We start from the raw sequence: 23,987 nt of genomic DNA, 5'->3' as shown, positions 1-23,987 counted from the left end.
ACCGCCTCACACCACTCAACTTGCCAACTAGTCCAATCGCCTCGGCCACTTGCCAACTACGGATTCTCTCTCTCTCTATAATGCTCGCTAAACACCACTAAACGTGAGTAACGTTTTGCCAACCCAACGTTTTCTTATCAAATCTACCTATGCCGAGCGGGCTTCGTTTGCATTGGTGGTGGCCAGTAGTGTCCTAGCTGTATTGGAGATTTTCACTCGCTGACTGTCGACTGGTGGATTCTTTTGATATTGTAACAAGTCGTTCATTGTGCATGCGTCGAAACGGTATTTAAGAACGCGTTTTTCGAACTTCGATATGTAACAAACCGTGTAAATATTTCTTTGTGGTTTGTTTATTTGTATATACTTAGATAATATTTTGAGAATGAAAAATAGAATCGACGCGAGGTGTAGATAACCTGTGGCGTTGCGGTTGAATAGGTATGTACTTAAGGATCGTTTTAAATTTTACTAGAAAAGGATTCATGTAATATCGAATACCTGTCAGTTTTATTTTTGTTAAATCGGGATAATATTTTTGTTAAGTTTCTACTTAGCTGATACGTGAATCATGCGTTGATTATCTCTTCTATTTCCTTATCGTAGGAATCTGATGAAACCCGTTAGAAAATAACCCAAATTTGTTCACATTTCCGTAGGTAAGTTTGTTTTACATCGAACGTATATATTTATAGTACGTTATTCTTTGAAAAGTAACTGTGAAATAAATAATAATTTTTGATTATATGTTTTATCGACTAGTATGCGCAGCACTTGAAATATGTCCAAAACATCAAATTCGTGTACGTCTGTTAAAAGAAGCCAGTGTGAACTTTCTGAAAAAAGTACACCTGAAATTAATAAGAATGAAGGTGAAGCAATGCCTCATTGTTTTAAGGAGTCATTTGGGAAGGAAATTGAGGAAAAAAAACCGTTGAAAAAGTTAAAAACCAATGGAAAAAATCAACGAAAAGATAAAACAGAAGTTGTAGGGAAGCAGCATAAAGGTAAAAATGTAATACCAAATAACGGTAAAGATTGTAAAAAAGTAGTCATGAAGAATTTAACTGCTGAGCAAACAGGCTCAAATTATTTGAAGAAAAAAAATGGTAACTGTCAGGAAATTACAGATTTAATTCCACAACAGGTAAATGTTTTTTATTTTTTGTACATCATGTAAATCTGATATTATATATTAATAATGTTTGCAGAAAGAACAAAAGCCCAAAATATCAAAGAAAAAAAATAAGTTAGTTGACAAATCCACACAAAAATCTGACTGTCAAAATACTAAAGAAAGTATAGAATCAGAAAAAGGAAATGATCATGAAAGTATAACAAATAAAAATGCTGAACAAAAAGATTCAAAAACTCCAAAATCTTCAAAGAAACAGGAGACATTTGAAAAACATATTCCTATAAAAGAAATTGACATTCTTCTAAGAAACCAAGATTCAACAAATATAGAGTACATAGAAGGACACCTACGTATTAATCCTAAATTTTACAAACATGCATATTTGCCTTTAGCAGATGATCAACGCGATTTATTGATTGTTGGCCTAAAAGATAGGAATCGAGCTTTTGAAGGAGATTTTGTTGTGGCCCATGTCAATCCTCCAGAAAGGTGGAAATCAATTGCTAATGGAGAAATGCAAAAAACAGGAGTTGTTGTTTGCATAAGAGAACAAATACACCCAAGGAAAACAATAGGACATTTAAAACAACAAGGTACATCAACCTTTCTTTATCCCAGAGATAAACGTGTGCCTTTGGTTAGAATATATCCAGAATCTTTACCACAAGGATTTATGTCACAACCATCTATATTTGAAGACACGTTGTTCTTAGTTAATATAACTAATTGGACAAAACCTCAATTTGCAGTTGGGTATGATAGTAGAATGTATGATCAAAAGGTTTAAGATACTAAAAGTAATTACTGTATCATAATGGTTACAGGAAAATTGTAAAAATGATTGGAGCTGTGGGTGATATAAAAGCTGAATCACATGCTATATTGCTTGAACATGATCTAGATGTAACACCTTACAGTCTAGAAATAATAAAAGATCTTCCAAGTAGTGATTATGTATTAACGGAAAATGATATAAAAGACAGAGAGGATTGGAGAGACGAATGTATATTTACTATTGACCCTGAAACTGCTGTCGATTTAGATGATGCAGTTTCTTGTAAACTTTTGGAAAATGGAAACTACGAAGTAATTTATTTTGTTACTAAATACTATCTTTTGTATAATTATTATTTTGTATATGTAGGTTTTATTATATTCTCTTTTATTATAGATTGGTGTACATATATCTGATGTTACCCATTATCTGGAATTTTTATCTCCATTAGATATTCAAGTTGCAAAACGAGCAATAACTGTTTACATGACAGATAATGTGTATCATATGTTACCAAAACAATTGTGTCAACTATGCTCTCTACTACCAGGGCAAGATAAGTTGGCTTTTTCTGTCATTTGGGAGATGACACCAGAAGCGAGAATTATTTCACATCGTTTTGCCAAAACTGTGATAAAATCATGTTGTCAAATGGCTTATGGACATGCTCAAAAATTTATTGAAAATCCTGACAATAATTGGCTTGATGATTTCTTAAACATGAATGGAAATTTTACTGCTAATGACCTATCAGTAAAAGTAAATATTTTACATAAGTTAGCAACTCAGATGCGTAATAAAAGATTTGCGGAAGGTGCATTACGAATAGATCAACCAAAATTACATGTTATAATTGATAGAATTACAGGTTTACCAACATCTTACATGATAGAAGAACAAAAAGATAGCAATAGGTATCAATATTGTTTTGTAAAAAATGTCAAAATTTTATCTTTTTAAACATCATTTGAATTAACATATACATATTTTAGGCTCATAGAAGAATTTATGTTGCTAGCTAACATGACTGTAGCTACTCATTTGTATACTACTATTCCAGAAACTGCTTTACTACGTAATCACAGAGAGCCATCAAAGTTTGTTCTGAATGGAACTAAAGAAATTTTACAAAAATTTGGCATTCATTTAGAAATTGAATCATCAGGATCATTACACTCTAGCATGAAACGCTACGAAGAATTAGAATCCGACTCAAATACAACTGAGACTACAGTGAAATATAGAATGATGGTTATTAATAATCTCTGTTCCAAAGCTATGACTGTACGATCTTCTATTATCTCTTATGAAAAATCCTATGTAAATGTTATTCATATAAATTTTAAATTATTCCATGTTTGTAGCGTGCAACATACAGATGTTCATCTACAGTTCAAACAGAGGAGGAATTGAAACATTATGCTTTAAATGCATCGTTATATACACATTTTACTTCTCCAATTAGACGATACCCCGATTGCGTGGTACACCGTTTACTTCATGCAACTATGAAAAATGAAGCATTACATGAAGAATGGTCAGAGAAACTGTGTATGAAGTAAGTAAATCAAGAGAAAGAAATAATGTGTACAAATATTTTTTTAATATTTTTCTTATTTTTACCATTGTAGAATAGCGGCAAATTGTAATGTAAAAAAGTACAGCGCAAAAGTAGCTCAAGAACAAAGTAGCGAACTATACTTTACATATCTAATAGACATACGTGGTCCTATCGTTACGATGGGTATTGTATTGGATGTTAAAGAACAGAGCATAGATGTTATATTATGTCAAGTAGGAATAAAATTAAGGATTTATCTCATGGACTTAGAAAATGTAGCAGCTGTTGAATATACTACGGAATGTTCAGTTCCAACAATAAGTATTTCTTGGATAGAACCTACTGTTGTTCAGGTACTATAAAAAATGTCTTGAAAAAAAGGACATACGAAATAAATTGAATAAAGTTTTACTAATTCGTCTGATATCTTTCAGGTCATCAATATTTTTACTTTATTATATCTGAGAATTGAAAAGCATCCTGAATTATTTCGGTTAAATGCTGTTATCCTACCTCCAAATCAGGAAATAGAATCTTAACTTGAATGGCACATTTATGTCACAAATTATGTTTTCAAAAAATGAATGTATACGTATTTTTATTTCTCTACACTTTTACATGTAAATGAAATCTTGGACTGTGTACGTGTATATTTTGTTAAACATTTAGAAACATGTACATTATATTATATGTAAATTTTCTTAAATGATTATTTTATGTGAAATATGTAATTATAAAACAACGAATTTATATTTTCTTTGTATGTGAATTTTAACGAAATGCTGAAAACGAATGACAACGATGAAATAGATCCTTCTGCAAGAATTTTCTTTATTTTTACGCTTTTTACATTTTTTACGTGTAACTTCATCAATTTTCGAACAATTGGTATGTATACAAATAAATAATTTTTACTTACACCTAACTTTGTACATAAAATTACGCATATACTACGTAAAATATGTTTTCAATACACATAAGAACTAATGAACCCAAAATCTGTGTTAAAATTTTTTGTATTTTCATATAAAAAAGATTTCACATAATAAGTTCATGGATGTTATAATTCTTTCTTATATCATTAATGTATATAACAAGTTTGTCATTTAAAAAAAAAAGATATTAATGGTAATATATTATTACCTAAAATGTAAATTTCATACAACAAATCAACGCAAACATTTAATGTCCAAGGGTAAATAGTATGTTTTCGATTTATATATAAAAAAAATACTAGACGTTTCCTATTTCCAGTAAAGTATAGATATTTCCCAATTTAAATTGATTTTTAAACCTTAATTTTGGTACAATAAAATATGATTATATTAACTTCTTGCTAATTAATGTTTAGTTAAAGTGTAACTTTACTTTCACAATACTTCTTACTTGGAGATCTATTTTCTAAAGAATTTATTAGAGTTCAATTAAACTTTGTACATCATATCTCTAAAGTTGAAAATTTTTTATGACCTATTTAAGAAAAAATTCGTTTGATCGATAATGAATGAATAATGTTAAATATCAGCTTTTTGTCAAAATCGTATTCGTTCATTATCGTGTAAAATAGCAATTGTTGCTTCACAACAATTTATCTCTGTAACTTGGATAAGAAATGAATTGGCAATTTTAATGTATCAAACGGAAAAGCGATACATTAAACAACAGTCTTTTGAATGTATTTAGTATCGCTTACATTGATAAATTATGGTTGTAAAACCCAAGAGATATAATCGACATAAATTAATCTGTTACGATCAAGTGCAGTAAAGGCTGTACATTAAAGAATTTTTCATTATTTTGATATCACCATCCAAAAACAATGATACTAGCCGCGTTAGCTTGATTGTGGCTGTTGTTGTGACTGAGATTTATTCCGATGTTCATAATTTACTAATCTTTGACCCACAAGATACTTATCATTTTTTATATGTTCGTAAAGTTTCTCAAGCTGGCGAAGTTGGAAATTAATTCCAATGCACACTACGCTTACTACTAGAAGGAAGGGATATAAACGTCTAGCGATAAGAATTTGTGTCTGTAAATTTGTGATCAAAAGTGGGACTATTCCATAGGCCACGGCATAAGGAACGGCTAATGCAAGACCAAAACAACATATTACCGGAGCTGCTAATTCCGTAATGATGAACTTCAAATCTATTTCCCTAATACCATCGTTGTACGCTCGTTCAATCGCCAAACGAATTCTCCAATCTGGACCCATCATAGTAATAGCTGTTGCTATTTTCGTATATAATACACCCAGAGCCCAATCTTGCCAAATGAACAAAATAGGATTCTGTTCTAGCGGTACACGCAAAGGTACTACAACGACTAATTCGAGAAGTAGTCCAAATAAAAGAGGTATTAGGCCAATAAGTAGGAAAAATGCAACGGATGCTTTGACGCCTATGATTGCCCAATGTTTAACTCTATCTAAAACAGCTCTTCGTCCGCGAGGTAACCAAGAGAACGCTAAGGCTAATCCTCTTGCAGCAGCCCAACATACATAAGTTCCACAGGCTACTGTATATACCTCATGAACTCGTCCAGATAAAGCAACTACAGCTTCGCTATTTTCTGAAAAATTCAAGAAAAAACAGAGTTAAAAGAAAGTTAAGAAATTCATTCAATACCTTTTACTTTTAAAAGGAGACTTACCGGATCCACTTAAGGCAGGTGGTAATACTGGTGGAGATGGAGCAGGAGCTCCAACCATCCATAGTGCCATTACTCTGCGTCCAAGCCACACCGGGAGAGTCATTGCTATTAAGCTGGCAATAACAAGAGAAACGCAAACGCAAAACAAAAGGCCAACTAATCGAGCAGGAAACCAACGTGGTCTAACATAAGGTTGAAAGCCTATTGGTCCTTCTCTTTGTAGCAGTGCTTGATGGGCAGCACCTAAGTCTGGATGTTGCGGTTCCTCGATTACTGCTGGTCCAGGATCCTCCGATTGATCTCGTAACAAATACGATTGTAAATCTAATATCCAAGCCACTACTCGACACCAGCCTCTTATTAGAGCTTTTAACCAAGTACGGGTGTGAGACTGCTCCAATAATGCAGGAAGAATAACTTGTAGGAGCAACAATTCTAAAGACAATTCGCTGACCTGAAATAAAATATGTAATAAGAAAGAGAAAATCATTGAAAGGAAATGATTGTTTCCATTTGTCTTACCTGAGCTTCACTTTGAACTGTCACTGTATATGGTAGAAAACCTGGCCAAGCCCATCTTAAGAGCTTCACTGGTAACCATAACATTAGTAAAATAGCTGTTCCGAATATAACTGCAGAAGCCACAAGCCTTCTTACGTGCCTCAAAATTGGAAGATGTATCATTTCTTGAATAGGGGAAAAATCGGGATCATTCAAGTTCCTTAAAAACCAGAGTACTCCTGGCCGCAATACTTCTCGTAAAAGCAGGATAAACGAAGCAAAATAATATATATAAATCATTCCTACCAACCAATGAATAAACATTGAAGTACCAGGAGCTAATCTGAATGAAGATTCTCTATCTCTAAGTGTAGCATCGAACATCGCTAATGAACAAATATCTAACCACCAGCCACACACCAAAGGAAGTACGCCTATCTCAACAACAGATAGTAAAGAGACTTTTACTATAACATAGCATAAGCCTAATATACGTTGGGAACGTTGAAAACCTAAGAGAGCCGCGAGTGTATGGAGAACTACTAAACAAACTCCTATGACACAGTAACCACACAATGTAGTTACTAAACCTTCAAAATGTGATGCCGCCGCGTATTCTTGTAAACCTAATCCTGCTATAGCGAAACTACCAATATGGTAAGGGCAGAAAGCAAAGACCTGAAAAAATACATAAAATTTTAGAAATATATCCACGTACCTTCTTCAGTATTGCATTTAATTAAAAACATATAAATAGATACCATAATAAATAAAGTATTTAGTGAGACAACCCAGAAAACATGTTCAAGAAATACAAGGGACCCGTCTAAGCCTAAAAGACGTTCCCAAGTTAATTCTTCTGCAGGCCTGTCCCACTCCATTGGATTCCAATTTGCCTCCTCAGCTTCTCCTTGTGGTTGAACTTGATCCCTCCACTCTTCACCAGCTCTTGCATTTATTTGTTCTGCGTCTACTGGTCGTTCATCTCTTGGAGGTACTGGTTCTACATCCCTAGGAGGTACATCTTCCATGTCTCTAGGAGGTATAGGTGCTTCAATATCTCTAGGTGGTTGCTCTATTTGCTGTTCTCCATTCCTAGGGGCTATAAGTGGTTCAATATCTCTACCAATTCCTTCAGCTTCACCTATCCTTTGATTATTTAATGTATTGTTTTCCTCTGCTCTGTGTCCTTCTATATTATCTAGATTATCATTGTTTGGGTTCTCATGTAGAACAGGTGGCTCATCAACGAAAGGTGGAACATTATTATTATCTTGAATTTCTTGTTGCTGAAGGGCTCTTTGCTCTTGAAGTTGTTGTGCTTCTACATTTGGTGGATTATCAACAGGAGGTAACTGTACATTGTCTCTTTCAAGCCAATCAGGCCCCCCAGCATGTAATATTTGTTCTCTTAACCACACTAATCCAATAAATGCAAACAATGTACAAGTAACTACAAAACAGCCGTGAAACACATCTGAAGATATATTTTCTGTAGAGAGCATATCCATTGGCAATGACATTATCTATAAATAAAAATGTGAACTTGGTTTTTTACAGAATTTTAGAATTATTTAGATGTTTTTCAATTATAAAAAATACTTACTCGAACTAAATCGAGGGGTCCACTAAACAATGCTCTGTATGTTCTGCAAGCAGTTAATGGAACAATACCAAGCCATGCAATTGCTACTAAAGTATAATGTAACCAGTATTTCACTGCTCTTACAATACTAGAAAATAATCCACCAACCACATCTCTTAAAGGTAAACGGCGTGGCATATCTGGACTATAAATTGGTGTAAATGAAAAATGATATCCACAAAGTTCACAATATTCTTTACGCGAGTAGCGCATCCATTGTACTAAACATTCTTGATGTATCCATTTAATACTGCCTGTGCAAATACATGGGTGGAACAAGGGTCTGTCTGCAAGGCCCTCAGACCGACAGACCCTACAAATATCTGCACCTAACATGTCCTCTGTCATGTTTGATTCTTTTTCAAATGATTGATTAGAATAATTTTATTGCTGAAAAAAGATTAATGAAAAATTAATACATGATAATTACAGGAATTGCGTATATCACAAAATGGATCACGAATATAATAAAATGTTAAACATATAATCATGCACAATGTGTGATTGCCAAGTTCATTATGCATGCATTTATAAACATTGCAAAACACGACGAAATTCGACAATCACTATGGAGAAAAATACAAGACTGACGAAATTGTAGGAGCATATTAAACGAATACGAAATATACATAATATTTAATTGATCGGGACTGGATTCATTTTATATAGCGATTAATGTTATTTACAATATAATCTCAGTCACTTACGTGTCTCTCGACAATGATACATGGAATCCAAAACTATCGTGCAAAATATTGAAAATGTCTACTGCTACTTCCAGCTCTTTCTTTCTTGCATTAACATACTTGCAACGTTTGCAATGAAAATGTTACTGTTCTTCATCGCGAACACACGTTATCAAGCCATCCCTCGTTTAAAATGTTAATTTCTAAGTAAATACAAATTTACGAGAATAATACGTGTAACGGTGCCACTGACAATAATTGAGTCGCAGATAATTTTCCTCACTAGGGATTATTTTGGAATCAAGTTTCACACATTGTCTGACATACTGATGTGGTCGTATGATATTAACGGCGGCAACTGAAATTCTATATAATATTACGAACTGTATTTGAAATATCTTCAAAAAATGTAATACTTGAAGTATTAAGAATCGCTGTAAATAAGTGTAATATTAGAGTATAATAATACAAAATGTGTGAATTTTATATTTAATTAACATGGCAATTTTTTATGAACGCATTGATTGTGAGTTATAACCTCATGAAGATGCTGTGCAGTAATGTATTCTACATGTTATGTTAGTTTTAACACAATCGTTTAATGCTGCAAAATTTAGTTTATATAAATCAGTACAGTGTGCTTTTTTTATGAGTTGCAACAGTAGTATTAAGGTCATGAAAGTTCTTAATGTTGCCGAAAAAAATGATGCCGCAAAAAATATCGCGGGTTATTTATCTCGCGGCACTTCTAGACGGGTAAATAAAATTAATAATTAAAATGTAAAAATTAGTATTAAGATAAGTATTGACAGTATTTTTATATTACAGAGAGATGGATTATCCCCATATAATAAAATTTATGAATTCACCTCAGATTTGTGGAATCAAAATTGTGATATGATCATGACTTCTGTGTCTGGTCATTTGTTAAATCATGAATTTGGAGGTACATATCGCAAATGGCAAGGCTGTCATCCACTGAGTTTATTTGATGCACCTGTGGCAAAGCAATGTTCAGAAGAAAACTCTATTAAAATTAAAAAGACTTTGGAAAGAGAAGTACAAAAATGCAGTGCATTAATTATTTGGACAGATTGTGATCGTGAGGGAGAGAATATTGGGTTTGAAATAATTACAGTCTGTCGAGCAGTTAAGCCTAATATTCGTATTTATAGGTAATTAGACATTTATAACTAAGTGATATATACATCTAAAAAAACTTGGTATTGTATACTTATAAGTATGATTTTTTGTAGAGCAAAATTTTCTGAAATCACACAAGTATCTGTAAATAGAGCACTTCGAAACCTATGTGAGCCAGACGAAGCAGTTAGTGATGCTGTTGATGTACGAAGTGAATTGGACTTAAGGATTGGTACCTAATATTGTTTTTTTTTCAATATCATTATAGTTATGGCTTTCGCAAAACTGTATATAAACCAACTAATCTTTATAGGTGCTGCATTTACAAGATTTCAAACATTGAGGCTACAAAAGGTATTTCCTAGAACTCTTGCTGATATGCTTATCAGCTATGGCAGTTGTCAGTTTCCTACTTTGGGATTTGTAGTCGAAAGATTTTTAGCCATAGAAAGATTTAGATCAGAGCCATATTGGAAACTAAAAGTGCTAGATGTTCGTGATAACTTATCTGTAGAATTTAGGTGGTCAAGAGGAAGATTATTTGAAAAATTGCCTTGTGAAGTTTTCTTAGATATTTGCTTGGAAAAACCAAATGCCACTGTAATAAAAGTGACAAGTAAGCCTAAGAGTAAGTGGAGGCCTCTACCTTTGGACACAGTTGTAAGTATTAGAGTAGCAAATTAAGTACATTAAATATAACAAAAATTTATTTTTTCCCTTTTTTTTTTTAAATTAAATAAATTCAGGAATTGGAAAAACAAGGCTCTCGTAAACTTCACCTAAGCGCTAAGGAAACTATGAAAATTGCTGAGAAATTATATACCCAAGGTCTTATTAGTTATCCACGCACAGAAACAAATATATTTCCGAAAGAATTAAATCTCGTTCCTTTAGTAAATCAGCAAGTAGGTAATCCAGTTTGGGGTAATTTTGCACAACGATTATTAGAGGAAGGATTAAATCCTAGGCAAGGAAAGAAAAGTGACCAAGCGCATCCTCCTATACATCCGACGAAATATACAGATAGCTTACAAGGTCTGCATACACATTACATACTTAATCAGTTTACCATATTAAGAACATTTGTTACTTTGTTGTAATTAATGAATAATAGGTAATGATGCCAAAGTTTATGAATTTGTGGTGCGTCATTTTCTGGCTTGCTTATCTAACAATGCAGTAGGGCAAGAAACGTTAGTAGAAATTGATATAGCTGGAGAAAAATTTATTGCTAATGGTTTACAAATTATTGAAAAAAATTATTTACACGTGTATATATATGAAAAATGGAGCGACAAAGAAATTCATATATACCAAGAAGGACAGGTTTTTAAACCAACTAGCATAGATATGGTTCAAGAAGAAACATCTCCACCACAGTTATTAACAGAGGCTGATTTAATTAGCTTAATGGATAAATATGGCATTGGCACTGATGCTACCCATGCAGAACACATAGATACGATAAAGTCACGCCAATATGTTGGTTTGACAGATGGGAAGCATTTAATGCCTGGCAAACTTGGAATTGGATTAGTAATGGGTTATGATGATATGGGATTTCAAATGTCAAAACCGAATTTAAGAGCTGATTTAGAAAAGGATCTTAAATTGTATGTTCTTTATTACTTTTTTTAATAAAACTACAATACTGTCTAGAACTGAAACAAATTTTTAACTCAGTATTTTTATATACAGAATATGTGAACGGCAAAAAAATCCGAAAGATGTTTTACAAATACAGATAAATAAATATCGTGATGTCTTTAAAATAGCATTGGAACGTGCCAATTTAATCGACAATGCTTTAGCGAATTATCTTGACGAACGACCAACGGAAACACAAGAAACACAATTTAGTAATCCGCCTGAAGAGGCTGTTGTTTTTAAATGTCCAAAATGTGGTTCAAATATGACACTTAAAGATAGAAAACAAGGTACAGGAAAATATATTGGTTGCATGGGATTTCCAGCGTGTAATAATGCTATTTGGTTGCCTCAAACTGTTGAATCTGTTGAAGTTTTAAGTGAAATTTGTTCACATGTAAGTATAATACATATATTTCAGTCATATAATAGTTATAACAAGCTGTAACGAGTGAATTTATCCTGTTTTCAGTGTTCAGGAAACATGCATAAATTAAAATTTAAATTATCTAGAAATGCTTTTCCAATTTATGGTACTACATACACAACTTGTATAGGTGGTTGTGATCCTTCATTTAATGAAGTAATGAATGTACGAAATGAAAATATTAAGAAAGTTAACCAAGGAAATGATACTGGCTACAGCAGTACTTTCGATGGATCGAGATCAGTTAGTTCAAATTCACTCCCAGTAAGAAATGGATTTCAACAATCCCATATTACTGGAAATAGAACAAATTCATCTCAAAATAATACATCTGTAGGACTGGTTAGAACTCAGAACAGTACTCGTAACAATACGAATAGGTCAAGGAATAACACAAATAAGAAACGTATTACTACAGAGAACGATGATGCGTGGATTGATACAAGTAGCTTCAGTTCTTCAAGCAATGAATTCAGATCACCAAGAATTGAACAAAGTAAAACATGGGGTGATATTGATAACGATGCTGTTATCATGTGTAGATGTCATGAAACTGCGATTCAGTTAACAGTAAGGAAAGATGGACCAAATCAGGGTATAGATTGTGTAGTTTATATTCAAGTTTTATTTAATATAACTTGCTTGAATAGTTTTTTTACAATATGCATTTTAGGAAGACTATTCTACAAATGTGCTAAACCGCAAGGTACTGGTTGTGACTTTTTCCTTTGGTCATCAGATAATCCTCAGCAAATGCAAGCTAATGACAATAGAGGATCAAATCAAAGACTAACTGCAAATACAAGCTATCAGTCAAATACTGGTGCTAGTACCAGTACATGGAGGAATAATAATGCATCTACATCGTCGAACGATGTTAAATGTCACTGTAATGAATTGGCAAAGGAGTGAGTAAATATTTGATGTTATTGCTTATGTGCTTCTGGTATTTCAAACAAATAATTGTACATATTATAGGCGAACTGTTCAAAAAGATGGGCCTAACAAAGGACGTTTATTTTATTCGTGTCCTAAAAGTATGAGTGAATCTTGCAAATTCTTTCAATGGGCTGATGAAAATGATCAAGGCCATAATCAAGGACCAAGTGAAAGAAATTCCAGAACGTCTAGAGAGAAAGGACATACACAAAGAAAGTCAAGGGCTACTGGTGGTAAAAGAAAATGCGGAATTTGTGGAATAGAAGGTGTGTATTCTATTTCTGCAATAAATCGATGTAAATATTATAATTTATTTTAAAATACAAATTACCTTTTTAGGGCATACAAGAAAAACGTGCCCAGAAAATGCCATGGATTGATAAAAAAGTATAAACATATTGAATTTAAAAATACTGTAAATACTTAATACAGTGATAAAACGACAATTATTTTTGATGCGCTCTGTGATAGATTAATATATTTCAGAATTTGCTATGTGCCTTAAATTAATATTATAATTTGCATAAATATGTATCTGTCTGTGTATTCCTGCGTCACGATTCTACGTTTCTGTTATATGGTGAATTTCTTCTTAATTTGTGTAATTCTTCTTTTTGTGAATGGAATTCTGCTGTTGTTTGTGTTAACTGTATAATATAAAAATAATGTTATATGTTAACATAATTACAATACATGTAAATATTTTGTATTTTGAACAAAAAAATAAGTTTAATAACCATATCAAGAAGTACTTCAAATTTTAGTTTTAGTAAGTTATTTTCTTCTTCTAGTCTTCTCACTTCTTTTTTTAACTTTTCATTTTCTTTATAAGTTCCTCCCAGTTTCCCAGATTCTAAAATGATATAAGTATTACACATGTGTTTATACAATAAATTATTATGTTGGATTGTGTAACATGAAACAAAATTTACCTGGTATCCATGTACCTGATTCAAAAACAGTTTCTTGATCTCCTAGCTTTAAACGTATAGGGCCAATATTGGGTCCTAATTCTTTTTCTATACGTTTTGGACTCAAATCTTTATTAGCTAAAAAAACTCCTGCCTTTCTGGTGGGCGTCTTTTTTGGGGAAAATTTATTTGAAAATAAAGGCATTGTGTACAATAATAAACTCAGCTAGACAACTTGCATAAATGTAAAGGTTAACTGCTTATATACAATATTAAATATTCTTAATGTAAAAAGCAACTTTTCTAAAAAGTGTAATATCGAATACTATGTATTTGCATTTATTCTTTCATCATGTTTAACTAATTAAGATATCACATTTTTGCGTCTTACTCCAAAATTGTATTATAAAGACGTATAGTATACTTTAACTAACAGAAACACATATTTGAGGTAAATTATATTTAGTAACATTATTTCAGTCGATGGAGCTTACAATAGACTTTCGTGAATCAAAATTAAGACAAACTTCTTCACTATTTTCATTTATACAATTTGTGTGTGGAATGAAGTACGTTATGTACCCGGTACTCCGTACTGAATCTTTGTTTATGATCACGACCGTAAACGTGCTGTGGTGCCTGGCCTCTAATTTGACGTGAGGCCGTCTGTGCGAAGGACGTTTTTTAGTGTCTTCTTTACAGCACCGACGGCACGTCACAACAGGGTTTTATATAATACATTGAATCGTAGAGGTGATTCCCCAGTCGCTCAAAAGTCGTTATTTGTCATTCTTTCCATCATTAACCTAAAAAGTGGTCCATCATGACTTGGCTCGGAACGATCGCCAGCAACGTTCTTCGAAATATCGTTTTCTCTGATGTACAACCGCATGTGGTTCAAGAAGTAAAACCTGAACAGTATAGTAATCGACATATTCACTGTCGCGAGGATGGTATTGTGCTTTATGGTCCAGGAGAAAAAACTGGGCACTATGAGATTGTCCTTCATAGACCTTGTACAGAAACATTGCATCAGGCATATAGGTATGTGTTTAATCTTTATTTTTCATGTAAAAAATAATGTAATACAGACTTTAAGAAGACAATGATTTTAGCTTATATAGATCTGAGGATAAGCAACAAGCAGAAACGCATTTTCTTGTGTACAAAGACAAGGTTCCGGTACTTGTGCAAATTTGTAAAGAGGTTTGTTAATTTTATTAAGGTGTGAGAGATTTATTTTACTGATTCTTAACTCTTACTATTTTTTATGCACAGATGTGTAACGTAAGTAAGATACAGAAGTTGTGTGACACTTTGGTAGAACATCCCACTTGGACGTTGGCACATTTGGCAGCTCATTTTGCTCTCTACAATGCTTTTGCACATGCAGTCGTGAATAGCCAATTAAATAGTGGTGATATAGAGACAGGAATATCACCGTTACAAGTTGCTGTGCAAACTAATAACTTGCGTACTGTGCAGATGTTAATTGAAGCTAAAAGTTCTTTGGAACATATGGATCATAGTGCCAATACGGTGTACCATTATGCAGCTACATCCACTAAAGAGATAATCCTAGCACTTGGGGGTGATCTTCCAAATAGCTTAAATAGCCGCAATAGTAATGGGCATACACCGATGCACGTCGCTTGTCTCAATAATAAACCCGAATGTGTTAAAGCGCTTCTCCTGATTGGAGCGGATGTCAATATTCCTGCGTCCGAAGGTCAGCCCTCTAGTCCTGGCTACGTAGGCGATCTTCTTCACAGTAAACCGAATGTCCTTCACGCAGAAGACATGAAATTTGGTGGTACACCGTTGCACTGGTCTTTAAGCAGAGAAGTAATTAACGCTCTGATAGAAACTAATTGTGACATAGATGCTTTGAACTTTGACGGTCGTACGGCTTTGCATATTATGGCTATGAGAAAACGATTACCATGTGTTGTGGCTCTCTTAAGCCACATGGCCTCTGTGAACTTGGCCGACAAAGACGGCAACACTCCGCTACACTTGGCAGTCTCCGAAGGCACAGCAGCCATAGTTCAAATTCTGATAGGTTTTGGAGCAGATATCGACGCTAGAAATTGGAAATCTGAAACACCGCGTCACCGAATAGACATCAATAACAACGAGGGCCAGAAGATTCTATACATTCTAGACGCTGTGGGAGCTCAACGTTGTTCACCGGATATGGAGAATTGTAATTTGGGTTGCAAACATAACGAAAATTTTAATGGTATCGCTCCACAGCAACCGCCTAAAGTTGTTCCACGAACGGTTTTGGATCAAATGCTCCACGTATCTGGTATGGACAGAATGGCCACGCAGGGAAATAAGAAGATCAAAGGTGGTCGACTTCTCTGCCTCGATGGAGGAGGAATTCGTGGACTGGTCCTTGTGCAGATTTTATTAGAGATTGAATCAGTACTTAAGAAACCTGTTATAGATTGTTTTGATTGGGTCGCTGGTACTTCGACTGGCGGGATTCTGGCACTTGGACTTGCTTCTGGTAAGAGCCTAAGAGAATGCCAGGCACTTTATTTCCGTATCAAGGAAGAAGCTTTTGTTGGAATGCGACCATATAGCAGCGAAGGTCTAGAGAAAGTATTAAAGGACTGTTTAGGATCAAACAGAGTAATGTCGGATATCAAGAAACTAAAGATCATGATCACTGGTGTCTTAGCCGACAAAAGACCTGTCGATCTTCATTTATTCCGCAATTATGACGCACCAAGTACATTGCTTCAAATATCGGAAAGCTCTACATCTGACACTCCATCATCACCGGACGAACAGTTGCTTTGGCATGCAGCACGAGCAACTGGGGCAGCACCTTCGTATTTCCGGGCCTTTGGCAAATTTCTCGACGGTGGTTTGATAGCAAATAATCCAACTTTGGATGCCATGACTGAGATTCACGAGTACAATCTTGCTTTGAAAGTCGTTAACCGTGAACTAGAAGTTACACCCCTGTCTTTAGTAGTTTCCCTCGGCACGGGTTTGGTGCCTTCTAGTCCACTGAAGGGTATTGATATTTTCTTGCCAGAAACTTTGTGGGACACTGCCAAGTTCGCAATGGGAATATCGGTCCTTGCAGAACTGCTTGTAGATCAAGCAACTGCGTGCGATGGAAGAATCGTTGATCGTGCAAGAAACTGGTGCTCCATGATCGGAGTACCTTACTATAGATTCAATCCACAACTATCGCAGCATATTGCAATGGATGAAAAAAGCGACGAGGTCCTAGCCGACATGATATGGACCGCAAAAGCGTTCATGCATGCGAATAGAGATCAAATAAAGGAATTAGCTGCTGTGATAAATCGAGACGCTTAAGATATTTAGTTTTCTTTACTGAAATTTTTCTATTTATGTTCGAAGTCATTGATTTAGTTGTGCATACATTGTATGGGCGAGTCATCAATACGACTGCAACACACTAACAATTCAGTTAATACATACTGACTCTCAATTGTTTGTTAACATTTTACATGTTTTACTATCAGTGATTATGTGTCAGTTCTTTGTTTTCAAATTTAGCGCACAATTTGCTGTTTTAATTTATTTTTAGTTCATTCCCTATATATTATAAAAAGTTTGTCCTTTCCACGGGAATGGGAGTCTAATAGTAAATAGTAGTTAGTGCTTAATAATATTTAACACTTTAATTGCCGCAAATATAATGATATTATCAACAATTTATGATAGGTATTGCTCGAAGAAAATGATCTACATAATATATGATATCTTCAAAGATATATGACGAATTAAACATAAATTTGTGTAAGATTAGAATCATTGTGCATTCCCTCGTGGAATTTGTAACAATTATGCAGTGACAGTCAAAATATTAATGAATATCAAAGAGTGATATTTAGATCGTTATCAGCGACTGAAGAAAGATCTGAGGAAATGAATAGTTTATTAATTTATTTAATTTATTTATTGAACCATCAAAAAATATTGTCATTGAATAAATAGTAAAGGAAGAAAAAGAAACACGAAGCACTCTAACAAACTACCCCGAATCTCCACACTCACGTTACAACCACCTTGAGTCTTTGTCCCACGCTTCTTTCGGTCCCAAATTGTACAAATTTCTTTCAAATATCAAGAATCGTTCTGCCATCTGAAAATCTTTGAAAAGTTTTATCGGGGACCCATGTAATAAGGAGGTTGCGTCATGGATGCAGATATATACGGGTAAAAGGAGTGAGTCGACACTCCTTGCGTTTGATACTCATTTTCCTCGTGCATTGTGTATCCTTCAGGGGCAGAATAATACTGACTATGTACGCACGCGTATGGTTTTGATGGACTCGTAACATCCGCAGGATACTTCAAGGTCTCTGGGTATTTAGGCAAATCATAAGGTTTCGCCTGTAATTCCGAGTACTTAGGGACTGCTTCGTGATATTTCGCCGTGGATACTTCGTGGTACTTGACAGCTTCGTAACACTTCGAATCCATGTAACTTTTCGCGTTCGATTCATAAGCGATTGGTTTGCTCTCGTGATCTATCGGGTATTTAGTCGGTTCGGGAGGCCAAGATGACCTCGACAGGTCATACGTGGGTTTGCTATCGTGGTAAGTGGGCCTGTCGTACGTTTTGATGCCAGTGTCAGGGTACAAACGGGGATACGTGCAGTCCGAGGAGCTGGTGGAATCCAGGGATGTACCCGGGGAGGGTAACGTAGATCGATGCATCACGATGGCCATCTGCTCTTCCGGTTTCGGTTTCCTTCGACGCGGCTGATACTAGAATCGTTTGTCTCGATTTAGCTTTAGCAACAGACACAACGTTGAATGTCGCGAGTTGACAATCACCTTGTAATGCGGATGTTGTTTCTTGTGCGCGTTCCTTAATCTCTCGGCTTCCTCTATAAACGGTTGCTTTTCGCCGTCACTCAGAATTCTGTTAGATTCATGCTGATTAATTATCCTAAGTAGTTATCCAAATTATATTATAGTAAGCTCCTGTAGAACGCGGGAGGTACATTTCGTGTTATGCAAACATATAATACAACGGATCTTAGAATACACATTAAATCGGTGAGATGAAGAACGGTACAAATTCAAAATTAACCATATTTAAATAATCTCAAAACTATATCTAATTTGGATCTCAGAAGCAAAGTGTATTAAGTCAGTGAAAAATCAAGGGGACTTAATACACTCTGGCTTTGAGGTCTCAAAATGTGGTTTTTCGACATGTATTGTTTTTCAATTCACTGATTCAATAACATATTTAATTTACTGTTATTAATAGGGTAAAGCCTAGTATACATAAATAAAAAAGCGAATTGCAATAATGTACTGCTAAAGGTTAAAATTCATATGATAATCGTTAAAAATTAATGGCAAGTGTCTTACAAAATTTCTACTCAAAAGGGGAACTCTATTTCTTGTTTCACTTTAATGTGTATTTACCGCATTGCATGAAAGTTCTAGGAATAACTTTCTTCACTATTTCTCGTACGAAATCACTTTTCGCGAGACATTACTATACAGAACAGTGTTTAAATACCTCCACAATTTTCCCAACGTCTTGGAAAGTTCAGCGTTGTGCAGCTGAGGATACTGATCAGCCAACCTGCGTCTTGCAGCTTGGGCCCAAACCATGAATGCATTCATCGGACGTTTCACGTGGGCACTTCTTCGTCCTCCTGCACGCGAGGTTACAGGAAGCAATGTCCAATCATAGCCTGTGAAAAAATGGAACTATAAGTGAATATTTTTTAAGAAAAGGACTTATGTAACTTGAGTCAGATTATTTGCGACCGTTGGCTAGATTTTCGAGGAAAGAAATAAAAGTGCGGTCACCGGAAGTTGCGCAGCTTATCTTCTCGCGGAATTGGATGGTAAAGGAATAGGAGATAAACCGACACCTGTATCCTTCGCGATAGACATAACTGAGGAGGGTGAACGATACTTTGAGCAACGTACATTTTTCTCCTCTTTCTTCTTTCTTTCCTTTTTCTCAACAACTCGCCACATGACGCAAACGAGATAGAAGTTTTACAAGTTGGAAACGAAGAGAAAACCCGAGCATGGTGGTCTTTATCGAAAGATCGTTCGGTGCCATTAGCAAACTAATTATTATCGGCGGTTTCCCCTTCGAGAGAGGAGTTATTTGGGTCACCGCGAGGTTTCTATTCGGGTTTTCCACGAAACTTCATCTCATGAATCTGATACTCGAGTACGCTTCATTTACTTCCATGAATCATCGGCCATTCCAAGTACATTAGCCAAAATAATTAGGGGATTATGCAGTTCAGTGAAATGATTAGTATTTTAGGAACTTTTCATGTCACATAAGCGTTTATAAAGATTCTGTAGTATAATATATACAATAACAATGCAAGTAATAAATTCATTATAAATTCTCCAATTTGGAATTTAAAAGGCAGCGTATACTGCGTTTTTTTCTTATTTTCAATATCCTCTATATCATGTGTAGTTTGGTATTAGATTAAATCTCCAGTCAACAACATAATTAGGGAAGGAAAGTCTAACCCTCGAGAGTACCGTATTCCGTCGTGGGAAACGAGCTCTCGGTCATGCCGAGCAATAAAGTTACGTCTCCTTAGAATGAATCCAGCGTGTAACGCGTATAAATCTATTTTATGTCCACCAGTCGTTCGAGTTCCTTGAGCGAAGCGTCCGGAGATTTGCCGCTCGTGTGAAGAAAAAAAGGGGGGAAAAGGAAGAGAACGAGCCAGGCCGAAACGAGGAAGAGACGTTGTCGTAGCCCATAGTCGGAGGATCGTACCGATGTGCACGTGGTGAAATGTCACCAGGAGGTTGCGTGGCTGCGGTTTCGGTAGGAGCTAATTACCGTTGGGATACGGTTCACCGATGCGGCCTCTCTGTCGGCTTCTTTCACGTCCGCTGGAGGTCCTCCGCGAACGCTTCTACCGATACCTCTTGGAATATCTTCCATGGAAACGCGGAAGGGCTCGCGCCCTAGACAGCGACGGGAATAGAAAAAGTTTCGCGCGAAAAATATATATGGCTTCGAGACGTATGGCTTTTGCTTGTAATCGCGCGTATCTGTCGCACTTTCTAAGGCGCAATTGGTTGCCCTCTGGTTTCTCGCTGATCTCTTTCTCTACAAAGTATAGTTGACCAGGAGATACAGCGAGGTCCTAAAGGAGTTCCAAGTATATATTACAGCAGGAGTCCCAAAATTTTAGTTCTGAGGTGGCCGGACAAATTTGTTTATGAAGTATGAATTACAGGCCTCATTCAGGATCCTACTTACAACTTGTAAGTTACAAGTCGAAGTTGAGTGATTTTATCGTTGTTCTGTGTGAGAGTTGAAACTAATGTTTTATCAAGATATTTGTTAATAAATGTTTATTGAAAACTGATTTTAAGTCATTTTCTTCTTTACTGATACATATTTATAAATTATACTTATTTGAAACACGAGGGTGAGTCTGCAATGTAACTATAACTTTAATTTTAATACTTCAATACTTTTAATTATTTTAATATTTTGTACAGTTTCGTATATTATACGGAGTCTATACTTTTTTGTGTAGTGAAACTACTCAAAAATGTATAAAGATCCACAGTTTAGTTATCACTTTGTCCGCAAAATGTTCGCGGTAGTGACCACGTGCTCAAAACAAATCAACATGCAACGACGGCGAATTGATTAATTTGCTGAGATGGAAGCAGGTTGACCGAGAACTTTCATACTTTTCTGAAACATGAATGACTTCTCAGGGAGGATCGGGAGTGCAGTCCACAATAAGGGGCTGTGGCGTGCTGAAAGAACCGGTGTGCTTCAGCATCTCGGTCATCAATGCCGACCTGTCGTCGACTCTTGCTACATTAACTCCTTTACAAATCCGCTCGTTACCACGGATAGTCTTGTTAACGAGGAAAGGCCCCTTAAATGCATCGACACCTCCTCTCGTTAAAGACAGACGGGAGCACTTGCTCTGTCACTTGCCAGATCTATTGATCTCGTTCGACCGTTAAATCGCGTCTCTATCGCCTTCTTCACGATATCATTCAACACGCGATGATAGCCAATGTTTGAATTTGCCATCTGGATAGAAATTTCAATTTACTGTCAAGTTCTTTCAGTAAGTCATTATTAGCACGTTGCCTGTCAACTACAAGACAACTCGTAGTTTTTCTATGTGAAATTAGATAGCGCGGCAGTCAATGTGTTAGATATCGAAGAAGTAGAGGAGATATATTGTTTATGAATGGAATGACTTTTCGCGATAAACTCAGCATAATCCCGTTCATTTCTTCAAGTTACTCCTTTTTGTCCTTTGCAAAACAAAAGCGAATCGCCAGCGTATAAATTGACTTCAGAAGTGTGTTGTTATGCTGTATGCAGTCATAAAATTATATAGTAACAATAGCGCTTTCAGGTTCGAGTGATGACATATTTATAGATATTTTTGGTCAGGTATTTCAAATCCATGGAGAGTGACAAGATCATTTGAAGATGGCGCATATCTTTTTTAAAGTATATATTATAACCCATTTTGAGCTCCCATTGCCTCTTCTTGGCTCCACCTTCTACCATATTTTGCTAGGTGCTCTCCGGAGCCGATTTCGTCTCGGATTTAATTCCGTACGAACATAATTAGCGTCGGTGGCAAACGTTCAGCGGTTTCGCTCGGTTCGCAGCACCTGCCGCTCAAATCTTCCTCGAAATCGTCTTTCCGCGGTTCCTTGCTTTCCCCGCGCTGCCCCTCCCCCATCACTAGCTCTTCCATCATGTTCGCCCCTATTTCCCTCCGCCTGTCCTGGGGGTATCACGCGGATAAATCTGAGGAGCCAGTCACTGAAGCGGACCTTCAGCGCCAATTACAGTGTCCTCCCTAAACGATCTGATGAATAGACCCACCCCTATATAGTTGGCTATTTAGATGACCATACCAACTGAATAAGCCTTCCAATATTACAAGTCGAGATATTTTAGCTATTGAGTCTTACATTCAAAGAAATCTAAAAACAAACAAAATTCAAATATTCGTCTGTTTATGTTCCTTCAGTGTAAACAAAATGTTTCTGTAAGTTAGTATTTGTTAGAAACATTTTGGAACATGCAGCAAGAAGAGGGGACAAAATGTTCTTCGATGTTACTTCGGTAGAGACAGCTTATTAGAAGTTTAGTATTATAAACCAAGATAAGATCAAGAGAATCAATAGAATGAGGTTAATAATAATATTGTTAATTTTTAATCACTGTTCAATTATTCAAATAGTTTCATTGCTACCTACTTAAAATTAGAACAATAGTATTCGAATATTCCTATTTCTAAAATAATAATATTCGAATATTAACAGTTCATTTGTGGTATTAAGAAGGCGGAAGCGAACCTTGTAGCAGTTTGCCCACAGCGTCGTCCAGCGAGCTGTTGCACTGTTCGCCGCTCGATGGTCCAGCCTTTGTTTCCGTCGCCGACGATACGTTCTTGTCGTGATGAGCCTCCATCTTCCAAAATCCTCTCAATCACTCGTTCTCTTCCACATTCGCGACGTAAATCAACGAGTTCCTCGTCGCTGGAAGATATCCCGTTTAGAAAACAGTTTCCGTCACGATCGAGAAACAAATTTCGCCGAAATATGAATCTTATCGTCGTCCGTTTATCGCAGACTTTTCCTCCTTCACGTGAAACGTCGGAGGCACATCGTAAAGAATCGAGCCAGAGGAAAGAGGTCGACAATTAATCCCGGGTTATCGCTGCGTGATTTATCGTCACTCGACCCTCGTCCTTTCCCGATTCGAGCGCTGTCGCACTTACATCGACTTCCGCGACTCTCCTGCACGAGTCCTTCCGTTATCGGTTCTGATAAGCGGCGTTCACGAGTAGAGGATGCGCCAACGAATTTCCTTTTATCAAATTAATCGTCCACAATCGTTGGAAACGTCGAGGCCTTCTCGGAAGTTGCCATCGAGCGACAGGAACACGTAT

At 35.7% G+C, this 23,987-nt stretch overlaps 6 protein-coding genes across 13 annotated transcripts; 3 read left to right on the top strand and 3 right to left on the bottom strand.

The window, feature by feature from the left end:
* LOC143179875 (DIS3-like exonuclease 2) lies at positions 1-4,292 on the top strand. 2 transcript variants are annotated; one of them, XM_076379288.1, is made up of 10 exons: positions 1-103; positions 607-659; positions 763-1,147; positions 1,212-1,891; positions 1,963-2,224; positions 2,310-2,827; positions 2,906-3,197; positions 3,278-3,471; positions 3,545-3,827; positions 3,909-4,292. In XM_076379288.1, the coding sequence occupies exons 3-10, from the start codon at positions 782-784 to the stop codon at positions 4,011-4,013; spliced, it is 2,700 nt and encodes an 899-aa protein (XP_076235403.1). In that variant the 5' UTR covers positions 1-103; positions 607-659; positions 763-781; the 3' UTR covers positions 4,014-4,292. The 2 variants fall into 2 exon arrangements, with proteins under 2 accessions (XP_076235403.1, XP_076235401.1); XM_076379286.1 differs by having other exon boundaries at positions 9-441.
* A 133-nt stretch (positions 4,293-4,425) lies between these two features.
* On the bottom strand, positions 4,426-9,220 carry March6 (membrane-associated ring finger (C3HC4) 6). Its single transcript, XM_076379285.1, has 6 exons — positions 8,986-9,220; positions 8,240-8,668; positions 7,395-8,159; positions 6,655-7,311; positions 6,133-6,586; positions 4,426-6,051 (listed from the first exon to the last, which is right to left on the bottom strand). Exons 2-6 carry the CDS (start codon positions 8,624-8,626, stop codon positions 5,309-5,311), a joined length of 3,006 nt encoding a protein of 1,001 aa, XP_076235400.1. The 5' UTR covers positions 8,627-8,668; positions 8,986-9,220; the 3' UTR covers positions 4,426-5,308.
* A 129-nt stretch (positions 9,221-9,349) lies between these two features.
* Positions 9,350-13,859, top strand: Top3alpha (topoisomerase 3-alpha). Of its 7 annotated transcripts, XM_076377547.1 has the most exons (11): positions 9,352-9,720; positions 9,793-10,139; positions 10,221-10,339; positions 10,421-10,767; positions 10,854-11,142; positions 11,222-11,720; positions 11,806-12,151; positions 12,227-12,776; positions 12,855-13,089; positions 13,160-13,386; positions 13,460-13,859. In XM_076377547.1, exons 1-11 carry the CDS (start codon positions 9,541-9,543, stop codon positions 13,498-13,500), a joined length of 3,180 nt encoding a protein of 1,059 aa, XP_076233662.1. In that variant the 5' UTR covers positions 9,352-9,540; the 3' UTR covers positions 13,501-13,859. The 7 variants fall into 7 exon arrangements, 6 of the variants coding, with proteins under 6 accessions (XP_076233663.1, XP_076233665.1, XP_076233666.1 ...); XR_013001848.1 differs by lacking the exon at positions 13,460-13,859 and having other exon boundaries at positions 9,350-9,720; positions 12,227-12,751; positions 13,160-13,299; XM_076377548.1 differs by lacking the exon at positions 13,460-13,859 and having other exon boundaries at positions 9,350-9,720; positions 13,177-13,313.
* Positions 13,412-14,267, bottom strand: Cby (beta catenin antagonist chibby). The gene is made up of 3 exons (XM_076377556.1): positions 14,053-14,267; positions 13,858-13,973; positions 13,412-13,767 (listed from the first exon to the last, which is right to left on the bottom strand). The coding sequence occupies exons 1-3, from the start codon at positions 14,234-14,236 to the stop codon at positions 13,675-13,677; spliced, it is 393 nt and encodes a 130-aa protein (XP_076233671.1). The 5' UTR covers positions 14,237-14,267; the 3' UTR covers positions 13,412-13,674.
* Positions 14,268-14,581: 314 nt separating this feature from the next.
* Ipla2-via (calcium-independent phospholipase A2 VIA) lies at positions 14,582-18,057 on the top strand. Its single transcript, XM_076377553.1, has 3 exons — positions 14,582-15,075; positions 15,147-15,237; positions 15,310-18,057. Exons 1-3 carry the CDS (start codon positions 14,855-14,857, stop codon positions 17,371-17,373), a joined length of 2,376 nt encoding a protein of 791 aa, XP_076233668.1. The 5' UTR covers positions 14,582-14,854; the 3' UTR covers positions 17,374-18,057.
* A 117-nt stretch (positions 18,058-18,174) lies between these two features.
* LOC143178744 (uncharacterized) lies at positions 18,175-23,517 on the bottom strand. The gene is made up of 4 exons (XM_076377555.1): positions 23,392-23,517; positions 19,565-19,742; positions 18,865-18,952; positions 18,175-18,795 (listed from the first exon to the last, which is right to left on the bottom strand). The coding sequence occupies exons 1-4, from the start codon at positions 23,504-23,506 to the stop codon at positions 18,187-18,189; spliced, it is 990 nt and encodes a 329-aa protein (XP_076233670.1). The 5' UTR covers positions 23,507-23,517; the 3' UTR covers positions 18,175-18,186.
* Between the last annotated feature and the right edge of the window lie 470 nt (positions 23,518-23,987).

The sequence above is a fragment of the Calliopsis andreniformis genome, chromosome 5, assembly GCF_051401765.1.
Source record: "Calliopsis andreniformis isolate RMS-2024a chromosome 5, iyCalAndr_principal, whole genome shotgun sequence".
Classification (NCBI taxonomy): Eukaryota; Metazoa; Arthropoda; class Insecta; order Hymenoptera; family Andrenidae; genus Calliopsis; species Calliopsis andreniformis.
The sequence above is the reverse complement of the archived record's forward strand: the minus strand, read 5'-3'. Positions and strand labels throughout refer to the sequence as shown.